Below are 16,204 nucleotides of genomic sequence, written 5' to 3' on the forward strand. Positions count from 1 at the left end.
GCCCACAGCTCCTTCCTCGAGGACGCTGCTTAGAAGCACCTGAGAAAGCATTTGTCATGAGTCCTAGAAGAACTTCATTCTTACCACACTCACTGGGTTCTGGCATGGGTTACACCTCAGAAGTCATCCCTCACTTGTGAAACCCTTGATGGTAATGACAATATTCCAAAATGTTTTCAATCACCCACTATACGAAACTCATTGTAGACAATTTATAAGTATTTCTACCACTAAAAACATAGTCTGAAAATCTTCGTCTAGTGGGGTAACTGCGTGTGAGAACATCTGATTTTTGTAAACAAAGTTAAAACTCTGCCCCTGACCTTTCATTAACAACAACAACAAAGAGAAATCAACCAATCACTCAAATAGCCTCAGAATTGTAGAGTGTTGCTTAACTTTTTTGTGACTCAGAATCCCCTGGAGGGACTGCAAAACACTGATTGCTGGGCCCCATCTCCAGAAACTCAGATCCCTTCAGGTCTCAGGTCTCAGGGTGAGGCCCAAGAATTTGCATTTCAAACAGGTTCTCCAGTGATGCTGTAAGCTTCCGGTCAGGGAAGGGGCTTTGAGCAGGCACTGGGTAGCTTCTGCAGCATGGGAACCACAAGGACTAATCAATGAATCACTACTGAGACCATTAGAGATGTGTCCTATCCTCCTCTGCCTTAAAAACAGCACCCTCCCAGCCCCCTTTTCATTTTTGTCTTCAGATGGCTCACAATTTGATGTAGATTTTAAGCATCCTGTAATTCATCAACTAATTCTCTCCTGGCTACACATTCCAAGTAATTAAAGTTCAGTAATAACTTATTCTTTCTGCTCCAGCACCTGCATTTCATTTGTTTATTTTCCCAGAGTCATAAATCTGAAAGGTTGTCAAAGTGCCACAATATTAGTGCAATAATCAAAGTTAATTAGTCCTTCTCAATAAACAACAACAAAGCCATTACAAAGATGCATTGAAGCTTCTCCCAGCTACCCAGTTTACAGATCACATTGTGGCTGGAACAATTAGACTCTGAGAACTGCCGGGTAAATGAGCGCAGTGTTCGGCAGTCATTTAAAAGGAGACTGTGCGCTTCATTCACACTGATTCATTAACTCCAGGGAAGGCAAAGCGGGTCTGGGCTCCGCATCTGCCGCCTGCAGAAGGATGCGGTGACAGACGGAGATCCCCCCAGCTGCCAAGCCCTGCCATGCGCATCCCAGACCCCAATAATAAAAGGAGACAGGGGTTGCAGAGCGAGGAGAGGGGCCAGCCTGACCGCCAACTTTTAGTAACCCGATGTCTTCAATAACTTTTGGTTTATTATTTAGGGAATTTGAGAGATGCAGGTGTTAGGCGGATTCTGATGAGAAGGCAGCCCAGGGAAACTCGGAGGGCAGGACCGGGGCCGGTGGGTAGGAGACGCTCGGAGAAAGAGGCTGCCTTCAATTTACGAGAGACCTTTGTCATTCGGAGGTGCTGCCTGGCAGGGAGGAGCTTCCCCGTCAACCGGGAGAGCAGGAGCCAAGGCCTGGAGATCTCTGCTCAGGGATGTTGTGTGAGTGGTGTGCACATGGGAAAGAGGTCAAACAAGGTGACCTGGACAGCTGACGAAACCCTAAGAACTTAAGGTTCCTTGCATTTGGAAGCAATCGCTGGGCGAGTGCTCATGTCTTGCACTGAACTCACTGTCCTGTTCCTCTCCAGAGATCCTTCTCCCCTTGAGGCAGGACCCCCATGCGCGTTACCCACCGCTGTGTAACACGTATCCCCAAAGCGTGGTGGCTTCAACCGGTAAGAATTCGTTACCGCACCAAGTTTCTATGGGGTCAGGAATCTTGAGTGGTTCTGAGTCAAGGTCTTTCGTGAGGTTGCCGTCAATCTGTCGGCCAAAGTCACCTGCAGGCTTGAGGAGGCTGGAGGGGTCCAAGGGGGCTCACTCTCGAGGCTCCCGGCCGAAGGCCTCAGTTCCTTGTCACGTGGGGCTCTCCACAGGGATACCTGAGCATCTTCACAACACAGCAGCTGGCTTCCCCCAGAGGGAGTGATCCAAGACAGCAGGCAAGGAGGAAGCCACACACCTTTTACGACCCTTCCTGGGAGTCCTACTCCATCATTTCTGCCACATGCTATTCATTAAGGGTATCACTAAGTATAGCCTGCGTTCAAGGGGAGGACAATTGGGTTCCACCTCCTAAGAAGAGTATCAAAGAACCTGTGGGCAGATTTTAAAAACACCACGAATACCTCTGAGGCCTCCTTCTAGTCATGTCTGCATCCTCTAGTTGACTAAGTGCAGGGACTAGTTCCACAGGAGTCCCCTAGGGGCACCAAGTGGATTTTTCTCCACTCTTCTCCCTCAGCAACCCCAGCCTCTCCAAAAGGCTGGCCAACTCCACACCATCAGCACCGGGGACAAGGATGGTCACCTCTCTGCTCCCTGGGAGGGAAGGAGGCGCCTGCTCCTTACCTTAGCTATTAAAGGACACACTGATGGGAAGATGAAGGCAGGTTTGGCTGTGTCCTCGTACTCTGATCATTTAAAAAAAAAAAAAAAAAGGGGGGGGTAGAAAGGAAATACATTTTCCAACAAGATTTCTGGGACTATTTGTCTAATTTAGGGAAATGATGAGCAAATCAGCCTGTCCAGCAGGTACCTGGAGGTTTCCTGAGTTTTTACTAGGAGCCACATTCTGTACAAGAGAGGCTATGTCTTCTGACACCCAATTTCCAACACGGAGCAGGGGAAGGGGTCCCCACACCAACCAACAATTCTCCTATAGCAGCAGTGTGTCCAAGAATTCGCCTCAGTTCTGACACCATCTACCTGGAGATCTCATCAGATCCTACAGGTTATGGGTTCAGTGGGACAAGACTGGCTCCGGCCCAGGTGGTCACCTATGCTTCTGACCAACAGGCTACAGACTGGCAGTTCCCATAACCCTCTCCTTGGACTTGAGACTCCAGTCACCAAGTCTACCTGTTACCTGTACTTCAGACTGACCAGCTATAATCAGAGGTTCCCAAACCCCCACTCTGGGCTTGACTGATTTGCTACAGTGGCTCATGGGACTCAGAACATTTTACTCACTAGACCACCGGTTTCTTATTAAATGATATAACTCAGGGCAGTCCGATGGAAAAGATAGACAGGGCAAGATATGTGAGAAAGGGCACAAGCTTCCTTGCCCTCTCCAGGGGCACCACTCTCCAGGATCTCTGTGTGTTCACCAACCCAGAAGCTTTCTGAACCCTCTCCTTTTTGGGTTTTTACGGAGGCCTCATTACAATCAGGCATGACTAAGTCACTGCTCATTGAGGACTGAACTTGGTCTCCAGCCCCTCTCCCCATCCCAGGGGTCCAGGGGTGGGACTAGAACTTCCAACCTCTCATCACACAGCTGGCTTCACTGGAAACAGGCCCCCATCTTTGGGTGGGGCCCAAAACTCACCTCCTTAACAAAAGACATCTCTATATAGGGCTCTCCTCACTTGGGAAGGTCCAAGGCTCTTAGGAGCTCCTCCAGAAACAGGCAGGAAGACCAAATACACGTTTCTTGTCATACATCACAAGATCACAATATGTATTATTTCACTTCATCCTCACCATGACCAAGAGCTATCAAGGACGTAACCAAATTTGCCCAGGGATACCCAGTGAGCATGTGCTCGAAACTGGATACGCTCCCTAGCCTGTGTAGACTCCAAAGGTGGGGTTCCCTCTACTCCACTGGGCTGCCTCCCTATAAATTAAACATTAGTCTATTTTGAATACACAGTTAAAGTAAACCCTGATTTATTACAGTGTGTGCTGCTCCATTCAGAGACTGGCTGCCTTGTCTACACTGCATCTCCATATTTGTCCTTGTGTAGGAGGTTTTATTCTTTCTCGTCTCTGTTTAATCTAACACCTGCAATGTCTGAGACTCTCTGTAAATGGCCCATAATAAATATGAAAAACAGTCTCAAGCATATTTTTTTTCCTCTAAGGTAATGAACAGAGTATAAATGCCTAGTGGCCAGAAGGAGGCCTTTGAACCAGTGGCTGAACACCATCTCAAGATGAAATCTGTCTCTTCAAACTATGTCAAAATTGCTTAATAAGAACTCAGGGGACCCCATATTAATGAAAGGATACATCTGCTTTGGGTTTCACATGATTGGGAGTGATGGCTTGGATCTAGCCATTTATGCTCGACTTTCACTCTTTAAAACTCCACGGTTAATCACAGCCCTCGTTATACAAAGGTTACAATGGATATAAAGTTTGAAAGATTCAGTTCAAGACTGAGAGCAGTGACCAGGGGAAAAAAAGAACGCAAAACAAAGACACACAGACAATGATCAAAGAACAATGAATGACACCCAAGACTATGTCAATGCAAAATTTTCGGAATGAGAAATGAAACAAAAAACTTGGAGGATAGGACCAAGCCCAAGTTTGGGGCATTGTGGAGATACAGACAACTCAGAATATTTTAGCAAACAATTATGTCGATGAGGGAGAGGCATAATTTATTGCCTGATACAGAATCTTTCCTGAGCCCGTGACAAGAAAAGTCAAAGATGCAACTCAAATAGAAGAGTAAATACCCTGTATGCCACTTGAAGTTAAGTCTGGGAAGGAGACAGAAGGAATGAGCTTCCTTTGGGGAGGGGAGGTACACCAGCTCCGTCAGATTACCAAAAGGCACCCAGAAGTTCTCTTTCCTGGGATATCAGTACCCTTATTATCATGAACAGAAAAATGCTCACATAGAAACGCCCAAACCTCTATGAATACAATCTTTGGCTAAGTCTTTACAGAGGCCAGTCTTTTGATATAACACACACCAGGAACTTGGGATTAGGTGGCAAGATGGCTTTGGAGTCAGGCAAATATGGTTTCATACCCAGGTTCCACCCTGTAGCTCCCAGCTGGGTGAGCTCAGGCAGCCTTTTCACTCCCTCTAGCCTCCAATTCCAAATCTGCAAAGTGGGTTTAACACATAACATGGATATGTCATTGCTAAATGTTAAGCATCATGCCTTGTAGAGAAATACATCTGAATACCTAACCCCATCTGCAGGGGATGATCACACCATGACATTTGAAAATGGAAGTGTCCTAAGGGAGAACTCTAGAACTTTATCTTCACCTGTGTGTGTGCGCACTTATTGATTTAAGCAAGTGGTTTATATGGTTCTTGCTGGTTCGCAGACTTGTTTATACCATACTTTATTTATTGAAAATCCAATACTAACACATAAAAACAATTTTTTAAAGCTAAGAAATGAGGAACCAATCCAGCAGCTGATTTAAGATGAATTTTTCCCAATAATCCACAACTGTTAATAATATTAATAGTTTTTATATTTTTGGTTTAGCTAAAGATCATTCAAAACGACGGGGATGAGCCCTACTGTGATGTGTTGAATGACAACCATCTTTCCCGAGCCAAGTCACCAGCTCAGACGGGCATCAAGCTTGTAAATTACCCACCCCAAAGGCTGCTCGCTCCCCTGAACACACAAGCCACATAAAAGAAGGCATCCCACCACACCTAAGGCCTTTGATCTGGAAAGTCAAGTTAAAGGATGTCAGCTTTTATTACCAAAGGGCAAATTCCAACAAATGCCACAGCTCCACCAGATCATAAAGGACATTTGAGGGAGCCTAACGGTAGCTCAATTCCTCCAGGGCTCTTAAGAAGGCATGCAATTCAGCACTAGGCATCCCACCCCATCGCTCTCAGTATCACGTCATGAAAACATAGGGGGCTGGTGTCTCCGAAAAGCACAGCAAAGTCAAGTGTCGAACCCATGTGCCTAATACATTGGTTGGCATCAAGTCCTCTGTATCTGAAAACACAACTAAAATCATGATTTCTGGTGCTTATCAATGAGGCTGCACCATGACATAATACCGGCAGCTTTCCACATGCCTGCCCTCCAACGAGATAAATAGCCCCCGTATCAAATCTATTGAAAACCAGAATAATGATGACACTTCAGTCTCGCCAGCATCAGACTGTGTGGTTACAACCAACCAGGCATGCGCTCTCCCTGACACATGCATATCCCATTACCTCTGACTAATAAATCTTTTCTTTTTACCCCTCATCTCCCTGCTTTCTCAATAACCATTTTGGTATAAGCCATCGCTCGCTGTTCCTGATGACTGATCCCTTAATCATCTTTCCTAAATATATGCAAAGTGTATTTCTTTGTAAATACAAAAGAAAAAGCAATCTCATAAATAATTAAGATGGCTTTTCAAATGACAGTTGAGTGCTAATATGAGCTTCACTGGAAAATACTAATCAACAAACTAAATACACATCTAATAAAATGTAGGAGTCCAGACACAGGAAGACCGAGAAAGAATTCATTGCAACCCCATTTGAATCATGCTGATAAACATCCTCCCTAAAGCAACTCTTGAAGCCACTTGGAGAGGTTAAGAAGAGTAAGCATCACTCGTACCTTCATGTATAAATAAGAAATTATTATTATAGTTATTAATAGCAGCAGATAAAATTTAATTGAATACTCAATCTACCCTCAGCAATGCGTTAAAGACTATGCATGCATACGGTCAATGCATTTAATAGAGCCGCTTATGTCTCCTGGCATAAATATTGTTGTCTGAATTATTGTATTGTTATAGATGAAGAAACCGTAGTTGAAGAACTTAAGGAATTCACTCAAGGTCATAGGGTGTATTTGCTTCTATGCTTCACCATTAGAACACAGCATATTTTACAGCAGTGGTCATCAGCTGGAGATGACCTTCCCCACCAAGGGACATCTGCCCAGGAGGCACCCTGAGACCCACCCAGCCTGCCTTCTCTAGACCTCTTGGGAATCTTGGCTAACACACCCAGGAGAAAACGAGAGCAGCTGAGCTGGATCCCGGCTGCCTTCTCCTGGCCGAGAGCACACCATCCTAACCATTCCTAGGAAGACCTGAGGTTTAAGCCAAATAAAAACACAAGTCAGAAAAGCATGGACTTGAAGTCTTCCTTGGGGACCAGAGCTTCTCACCAAACTAAACATGGCCAAGTCACTCCTCCCTTATGACAGGGGAACAGGTCCAAGCCACAGTCTGAGGATTCGCAAGTGGGTCGCATAAGAATGTCAGTGGAGGACCGTCAGCCCCTCTTCCCAGACCAGGCTACGTCTGGCCAACTCCTCGATTATCTGTCTCCAGTAGATGTCAGAACTTCAGCACATTCACTGGGCTCCACATGTCACCAATGGGCAGCCCTTGTATGTGAACTCTGTTACATAATAAGCAGATAAGCTAAGGGCCTGGCATTCATGAGGCGGGCTTGCTTCCCCTGCCCTTTCAATCCCCCTAGCAACCCCAGCCACGGCCCCACCGCTCTTCCTCCTACACACAACTGATGTGTGTGTAGACAGGAGGGGGACCTAGGTCCCAGCTGCTTCGGTGCTATTCAATCTCCTTCTTCCCCAAAACCAAAAGCCTCAGTTCCCAAGTTATAAGAATCTAAAAATTCAGGAATGGTAATAAGGTGAGAGAGGAGGAAGGAAGTAGGAGCCCCACGTAGGCCTTTCAAGAGCTCTACCCTGGGTTGCCGGAGTCTGGTTGTGGTTGTTTCTAAAGTACATTTTGATACCTCATCAACTATTGCATACAATCCCCCTTGGAGGTCCTCGGATCTCAGGGTGGAGAATGGGACAGGCCACATCTCCATACACAGAGCAACAAACCATCCTTGGAGAAGTACTTACTGAGTAAAGGAAATCCTAAACCACACAACAAAGCGGGGATTCAGACACACCTATCAGTGTCACAAATGTAGAGAACTTGCATGGAATCCTACCATAGAGACAGTGCTGCTAACTAAGAGAATCCACTCCATCCTGAAAACAGGAGAGTAAACTACCTACTCAGCCAGCCCATTCCGTGGGCTCCTTGGAATACCCAGGAAAAAAAAACAGGTGCTTGTCTTAGAGGGGACACTAGTCTGTAATCCACTTAAGGATGTGAATGAGGTAGATCACATCCTCATACGGAGGGCAACTTAACAACATAGGCATGAACCCCAGATCCAGAGATAATTCACTGAAATATGACTGGGGACTGATAGGCCTCCCTACCCTCCCTCCTTTTTAAATTATGCTGAATGGATTGGCCTTTTAAGAGGGTAGTTTACTTCTATATTGTACATGTTATCCGATTTTAATTGTTTTCAATTCGTATTACTAACTTTCGAGCATCCCAAACATCTCAGCAGGAGGGCGTTTTCCCGTGAATTAATTATTAGCAGTCTTAATTGTGGAAAGGCTCTTAATAGAATTCCATATGGAATGTGTTTTCATTTAAGTTATGTTTTACTAAATAGCTAGATCCATCCCCAAAAGTGTTTTGAGAACTCTATAAAGGATGTCTTAAATGAAAAGGGATTGCTGAGGACAGTAAGATACCTAAGTATTGCTTCCTCTGAGACACAGGGTTAATCCTGAAATTAATCCCTCAACCAGCATCTAGCAATTCTGAAAGCAAAGCCTGAAAGGTAATGAACATGCATGATGCCAATATTGGGAGAAAAGCCACGCCGTGAGGTGGACAGACTTTGGGACTGGAGGCCAAGTGTGCCAACTGTGCCAGGAGCCTGCCTCTGTGCTCATCAGCCGCGTGACTCTGGGAGGACCCCTGAGCCCGAGCCCTCCACCGCCTCTTCTAGAAAATGGAGAAGACCAGGCTTTTGTATCTCCTGAACAGGGATATGAAGTGCCTTGCCCAGGACCCAGCACATGACAGGGACTCAATAAAGAGCGGCTGTCAGGTGCCCCACGGTGAGCAGAAGAATAATGTTCCGCTGGCTTGGAGGCAGACACGCGTGTTCTGGAATACAGCAGTTCTAGAATGTGCCGTGAAGGCAGGAACAGAAAGACCAGGCAGGGAAGAACAAGTTGGGGAAGGAGGTGTGAACTCCATCTTCAGAGCCAAGCTGAGAAGGCCCGCGGAGCCCTGGCACATGCGAGCCAGCGCTGAGCCAAACGGCCCACAGACTTCTGAGCGAGCTTTTGCTGCAACAAAAAACTTTGGATCGTTTCAAGAACCTCCCGTGAGGCACCAATATGCTACAGTACCTTCCCAGCTCTGCTACTGATAGGACTCATCGTGGATAAAGTATGAACACGCTCAAGCTGGCTAGCAGCTGGAAAAACTGGAGTCAATCAAATTGACCTTGAGAAACGCAAGGAGGTGGCATTTAAGGATGTGCCAGGTTAAATCGCAGTGCAGAGATGAGGTAAGGAAGGGCCTGAAGGAAACCAAACCAGCAGGTATGGAGGGTGGGGTAGTGAGGGGAGCTCCAGGTGGATCTCGAAGGCAGGCATCATGGTAATAACGCAATGACAGAAAATGGCTTTTGGTGCTAAATCTGAGCTCCCATAATCATCATCTAAGGGGAAATGAGGAAAGAGTATAATGATATTCGCAGGGAATAAGCCAACAGATGAGACAGGACACAGAGATCAGTCTACAACCTACAAAATCTGATTTAAATGTTTGGACCGCCATGTGAGTAAGATTTGTTTTGCTCCCATTTCCTTTACTCATATGCCTGACAGTGAATACTTTTGGGTAACTCTTCCTCTGGGAGCACTGTTTGCCCATGGACATCAAGTTACTAACATCGTAGCATGAAAGTGTACAAGGATACGTTCTGTCCTCTGAAACCTACTCCCAAAACCCAATTTTGGCTTAAAATGCAAGAAAGAGAAAATGGTGGGTCTTTAAGCTCATACCATTCAACCTTCTTTGTCAGAAGGAGAGAGGAGGAAACTGAGGCACTAAATGGATTAAGAGGCTTGAGAAGGCCCCACTTAACTAAGGCTAAATAGGGCAGATCCAGGGTTTTCTGCCTCTCTCCATACAACAATGGCTATAATGAGTTAAATACAAAATGTATCTGTTCTCACATATGAGGAATAAAGATAATCTTTGAAATGCATAAACATTTGTGTTTTAGTATTACCTTCTAAGACAAGTTTACATATTAGTAACATCGTACAATATGGTTCTTGCAGTATTACGAGGGCCACTGAATTCGGTTTTTTGCTAGTTTAGGAATAACATCAAATGGGCAAAACTGTGCAAGTTTGACACTGCCTGTTGCTAGCTAAGTACTCTTCCACCAGCGAGACAAACTGGTATCATACCACCCAATGCCAGCTGAGAAGCTGCTACCAAAATTTTAAGTACAAATGCCCTTTGAATCAGTGAGTCCGCCGCTAAGATTCTGCCCTGTGTAACTTTCTGGATGGAACACTCGATGAAAATGCAAGCGACTGAACTTTAAGACAGTGTCACTTAGCATAGCGAAACAAGGCAAACAACACAAGGTCCAAGAAAAGGGAAAGGGCTCAGTTAAATTACAGTATAAGCACACGACGGAGATTACACAGCAGTTCAAAACATGAGGTGGATCTATATGCACTGATAAGATCTTATGGGATTCACTGAAATACTCCAAGTACACAACAGTACGTGTATGTTTACTAGTACATACAAACTTTTGTGAAAGAATATACAAGAAATGGTTCACAAGAGAAGGCCTGGGAGGGACTTTGACTTTTTATTTCATACCTTGCCAGTCCTGTACGAGTATTCAGACCATATGCACATGTTACCATTTTTTGCCTTCTACATCTCTAAAAGTGATTACTACATCACCTAATATAGGTTATTACCTTAGACTCACAGAGATGGTAAGACCCTCAGGAAAAAAAATGGGCCCTGTTATTTCTGTCTTAATTTAACTCAAAACAATCCACAGAACTCAAGACAAGGGTTCATTTGAAATATACTGAATTTCAGGGGCGCCTGGGTGGCTCAGACGGTTAAACATCCAACGTCAGCTCAAGTCATAATCTGGCAGTTTGTGGGTTCAAGCCCCACGTTGGGCTCTGTGCAGACAGCTCGGAGCCTAGAGCCTGGAGCCTGTTTCGGATTCTGTGTCTCCCCCTCTCTCTGCCCCTCTCCTGCTCGTGCTCTCAAAAATAAACATTAAAAAAAATTTTAAATACATAAAAAGAGATTTACTGAATTGGAAATATTTCATTTGAAATATACTGAAAAGGCAGAAATTAATCTTCCTTTTCTTTTTTTTTTTTTTAAAGTTTATTTATTTACTTTTGAGAGAGCATGAACCGGGGAGAGGCGGAGATAAAGAGAGAGAGAGAATCCCACGCAGACTCCACAAACCCAAAACATCAGACGTTCTCCTACAGGCACCATGGTGTGTTTCTTCGCACGGCAAGAAGTTTTCCACAGCGCCCAGGAAAGGAAGACGGCCTCGGCAAGGGCTGTCCGACCGCCCTCCCGCTCTGCTCCCAGCCACTCGAGGGTCTCCTCCTCCCAGGGCCGCCACACAGTCCATGCCCTCTGCGCAGTCTGACCTTCTCCGTCCGCCCCCCCACCCCCCGGGTCTTTCCTGAGATGTCAGCTCAGTCACTTCCTTCTCGGGGACTCTGAATGTCCCGCGTCCAGGCGTTACTCACCATTTCCAAGAACGACGTACACTTCCTAGGACCTAGTACTGCCATGTCAAGTTTTCACTGATGTTTACATGTCTTTGGTTAAATCACACTTCCACCCTGGGCTGAAAGTTCTACAAAGACAGGGTTTCCTTAACAGAAGACCGCAGTACCTATGACAGGGTCCACGTCATAAATAAACGAATACGAGACGAGCAAATGAACGAACACAGTCTACACTTCACACTGAAGCCCAGCGATCCTGTTACACAAGTGACCAACCTGGGCCACTCTCTGGCTCAGACCCGCTCATGTCTTCTTCCTCACTGACTCTGAGGTCCCAGTGACGCCCCGCAGCACCTCTGTCCCCCTCCTCCCCTGCCATTTGGCTCCAGCCACACCAGCCTCCCTGCTGACCCTGAATCCTCCAGGCACGCTCCCACGCCCGGGCCTTTGCACGTGCCGCTCCTGCTGCTTAGAAAACACACCCCCCGGGCACTGACGCAGCCTGCTGCCTTACTTCATCCGAGGGTCAGACCAGACGTCACAGCCTCAGAGGGTTCTCTGCGAACTGCCCAACCTCACGGAGTCCACGCTACACCTGTTCATCCCTCGCTCTGCTTTACCGTGCTTCACAGTGTTTATGACAACTTGGCAGTGTGTTCGGTATTAAACGTAATGACCCCTAACAGTCTGTTTCTCCTACAGAAGGCAAGCCCAGGGGAGGACAGGGACTCTGTTCTGTTTGATATGCTGATTCCTTAGCCTCAAGAGTACTGCACGCCTTCGGTAAATGTTTGTGCGCAACACCCACATCCACACAGAAAGAGAAGAGCAAAAAGTGAAAAAGAGAGATAAGGTTAAAGCCCACTGCCCCCGCCCCCACCGCCTTCTAATCTTACAAACCATAAGCATAACAAACCCTTAGCTGCATACACGGCGTTAACCACATTTTATTTTTCTTAATAAATGAGCTGAATGAGTAAACATTCTCAAACCTCTGACTAATAAAGAAGATGACATTGACAATGAACCATAAACAAACATGTGGATAATAACAGGCTTGCTTGCCCTTTCATTCATAAAATAAACAAAGAGAATATGACTTTAAAAATAAAGAAAAACGTTATTCCAAGAGCAATAAACTTTATGCACTGTACTAAAACCTCCATGTGTTTATCCGGCGTGTGTATCTGACAATTTAAAAAAAAAAAAAAAAAAAGGTCAAGTGCTTGCTTACCCATTCTCCTAAAATGCGTGACACAGCTTCATTGGCCCTTGTCATATTCCTACAGGCGAGGATCACGTGTGCACCATGGAGGGCAAAAGACTTGGCAGTTTCAAACCCTATGGTTTAAAGGAAAGTCAACATTAGAAAACACAAATGCAAAGCATTGACTCAGCTGAACGGCCTTTACTGAGCACCACACACATTACCCAAGTGGCTCTCAGCTAGAGGCCATCTGTCCCCTGGAAGACAGTTGCAAACACCGAGAGACATTTTCAGTGGTCACGACTGGGGATAAGGTGCTATTGGCAACTCGTGGGTAAAGGCCAGAAGTGCTACAAAATACCCTACAAAGCACAGGATTGTCCCCACGACGGGGAAGCACCTGGCCCAAAGTGTCAGCATGGTTGAGGTTGAGCCCCATCCCCAAGATGAAGGCCAAGCCATAGGAAGAGATCACAGCACAGTCTGCCGTTTAATGACCATCTGAGAATGAGCAGATCCTGTGCTCAACACAAAGAATAAGGAATAAAGACTCAGACATGGTCACTGTCTTTGAAGAGTTCATGGTTTCTCTGCCGCTCCCCAACGCTCACTCTCTCTCTCTCTCTCAAAAATAAATTAATATTCAAAAAAATTTTTTCAAGTGACCACACCAAATGTTGGCAAAGACGTAGAACAACCAGGAGCCTGCACACCACACACTGCTCTAAGGGCGAAATGGCGTGTCTTGTGAGCTGTGAGAAAGACCACACGGCAAACCCCGCAACAGCGAATGAACCAATCCTACTGGAGGGGGCAGGAACGTAATTCAGCCAACGCCATGTCAAAAGGCCACCGACTGCTGTTTCCAAGATACCGTGAAGATGTGTGAGAGATCCGCATACCAGTACCTTGCTGAGATAGCCGTGTGAAAGAGTCTAGCAAAATCCATCCATTCTTATCTCCCATAGATCTAATCTTCACGGAGGCCAGTCTATTTATATAAACTAGCTCTCAAGGGAAGCCAGCACAGCATAGTGGAAAACTCAAACTCAGGAGTTCGACACACTCACGTTGACCGCAGCTCTAGCTATTTATAAGCTGTGGGCTATGCCTTTAACCTATCAGAAACCCAGCTATCTCTCCTTAAAATGAGGAGTAAGTAGCCAACTTACACTAAGAGCCTAACGTAAAAATAGTAGGTAGAAAATAAATGTGAATTCCCAGTTCTTTCCAAAATCCTCAGGTGCTGTGTCTTCTCTGTGACTTGCAGGACCTATCAAATATAACACAGTCATTACGACTGAAAACTTAACACTCTCTCCTCCATCTGCTCCCAACAGCAAACCCAGGAGCTGACTGGCTTTAACATCAACCAGAATTTAAAGAAATTAGCTATAAGACCCACCATTCCATTTGTCTGAATACTGGCTCCAGAGCACACGTGAACTTGACTGTGGAAACAACTAGAGCTATTTTTCAGGTTATGCCAAGTTCTGCATCCCAAATATTCACTTAACGTTATCTAAGGAGAACCTCCTATATTTGAACCTGATGTTAACATACTGCCCAAAGGATTTCAAATCTGAAACATTTAACATCTAAATCTGTTTTCACCCTCTCTGGTGTATGTGGTGAAAGCTGCTTGAAACCTTATCTTCAAGCCATGAGGCCAGAAGACAATAATCTGGAATTTACTAATTTTGATCCGTGATGCCAACTTCACCACTTACCACCAGTGGCAAAGGATACCTAACATCATGGGCGAAAGAGAAAGAAGTAAAGCACCAGGTTTTATAGCCCAGCTGTTCCGAGACTGGACGGGGGCAGGCCTAGGACAAAATCTTGCTAACCAATGTGCTACATCAATCGGACTAATGAAATACTGACAGCCATATGGAGGGAACATGAAGTGGCCAAAAATGACTTCACTTGCACTCCTAGGACTTTACACACCCAGAAGAGCTTGTTGAAAATGGCAGACTCTGTGTCCCTGTGAAATGTCCAGGTCAGAGCAATTACCAGAAGTATTTTTTGTCACATTTTCATCAGAGGGCATAGGAAGAAAAAAATGATGCGGAGGAAGAATGGGGGACACAACACTCAGCCATTGGTTAGCAACCGTATTTTTAAAGGACTGAGAGAACACTGATACAATGCAGGGCCAGACCCACCCCGGGGCTTTATTCATCCATTCACCAGGTTAACTGTAAACTCTGTAGAATCTGTGCCCTTCTGATCTCTGTATCCTATAGGACTAACACCCATTTGGATTCAATAAATATCTGCCGGAGGAATGAATGGTTCTTACGGGTGACTAATAGGCTACAACTCTGGACTATTTCAAAGCAATCCAAGTTGTTTCAAACAACACGGACGGCTCTCTAACTTCCTTTTTACCAATGAATAAAATATTAAGATCCTGCAAAACAGGGCTCACCGAGGTTTTGAATGACACTACCTGGCAATCTGTAGGGGAAACGGCATGTGCGTGTTCTATCCGAATTTATTTTTCCAAACAAGTCTCTTAAACCATGCTACTAACTCACTTGACAAAATGATCTACAGCAAAGGAGTTTTTAGTACCAAGAGGACAGGGACCACAGATCTGCACCCTCTCTGCTTCATGGAATCCCTGGCTGTGGTTACCATGCAGCCATATACTCCTGTGTTGTGGAGAATTACCCTCTGGCTCTTACATCTTCCTTTATCTGAGCACCGCGCTACACGTTGCCGGTCACCTTTTAAAAGCTGTAAGACACAGCTCCATTTTCTTATCCTTTACAATTGCCTTTGGAGCCCCAACCAAAGCATGGAGATTTCAAAAGATGAAGGTTTAACAGGAAGGACAGTAACACTAACACTCCTACAGTAAACCATCTCTCTAGAGTGTGGAGTTCTATAAAAAAAAAAAAAAAAAAAAGAGGAGAAGGAGGAGGGAAGAGGAAGGAGGAGGGAGGAAGGAGGAGGGAGGAAGGAGGAGGGAGGAAGGAGGAGGGAGGAAGGAGGAGGGAGGAAGGAGGAGGGAGGAAGGAGGAGGGAGGAAGGAGGAGGGAGGAAGGAGGAGGGAGGAAGGAGGAGGGAGGAAGGAGGAGGGAGGAAGGAGGAGGGAGGAAGGAGGAAGAAGAAAGAGGAGGAGGAGGAGGGGGGAGGAGGGGGGTGGAGGGGGGTGGAGCAAGGTGGAGGGAGGTGGAGGAGAAAAACAAGAGGGAAAGGAAGAAAAAGGAAAGAAAAAAAAAAAGTTTAATAATGCTACCTACTGCTAGAGTCCCGGCAAAGCTCATGAGAATAGCATCCCTCATGCTCCTAACACCGAGGCTGATGACCGGTTTAATTAGCTAAATGTAGTTGTGCTGAGCCAATCGTGCTCAGTGCCAAAGTTTGTGCAAAATAATGAAGGCAATGGTTTACTAAATTTAATAACCTGATTCATCTTATAAAAAATTAACTTGATGACAATGTTTAAATTGAACCGGCTTAACTGCACGGAGGTGGCAAGTGCGTTCAGAAGA

The 16,204-nt window shown here is 45.6% G+C and overlaps 1 protein-coding gene across 1 annotated transcript in view; it reads right to left on the minus strand.

Annotated features, from left to right (window-relative positions):
- WWOX (WW domain containing oxidoreductase) overlaps positions 1-16,204 on the minus strand; it is a 308,278-nt gene that overhangs the window by 246,946 nt on the left and 45,128 nt on the right. Inside the window, exon 5 of the mRNA XM_027076510.2 lies at positions 12,723-12,829. Coding sequence (XP_026932311.2) covers positions 12,723-12,829 — 107 coding nt within the window. The remainder of the gene's footprint in view (positions 1-12,722; positions 12,830-16,204) is intronic.

Source organism: Acinonyx jubatus, chromosome E2, assembly GCF_027475565.1.
Source record: "Acinonyx jubatus isolate Ajub_Pintada_27869175 chromosome E2, VMU_Ajub_asm_v1.0, whole genome shotgun sequence".
Taxonomy (NCBI): domain Eukaryota; kingdom Metazoa; phylum Chordata; class Mammalia; order Carnivora; family Felidae; genus Acinonyx; species Acinonyx jubatus.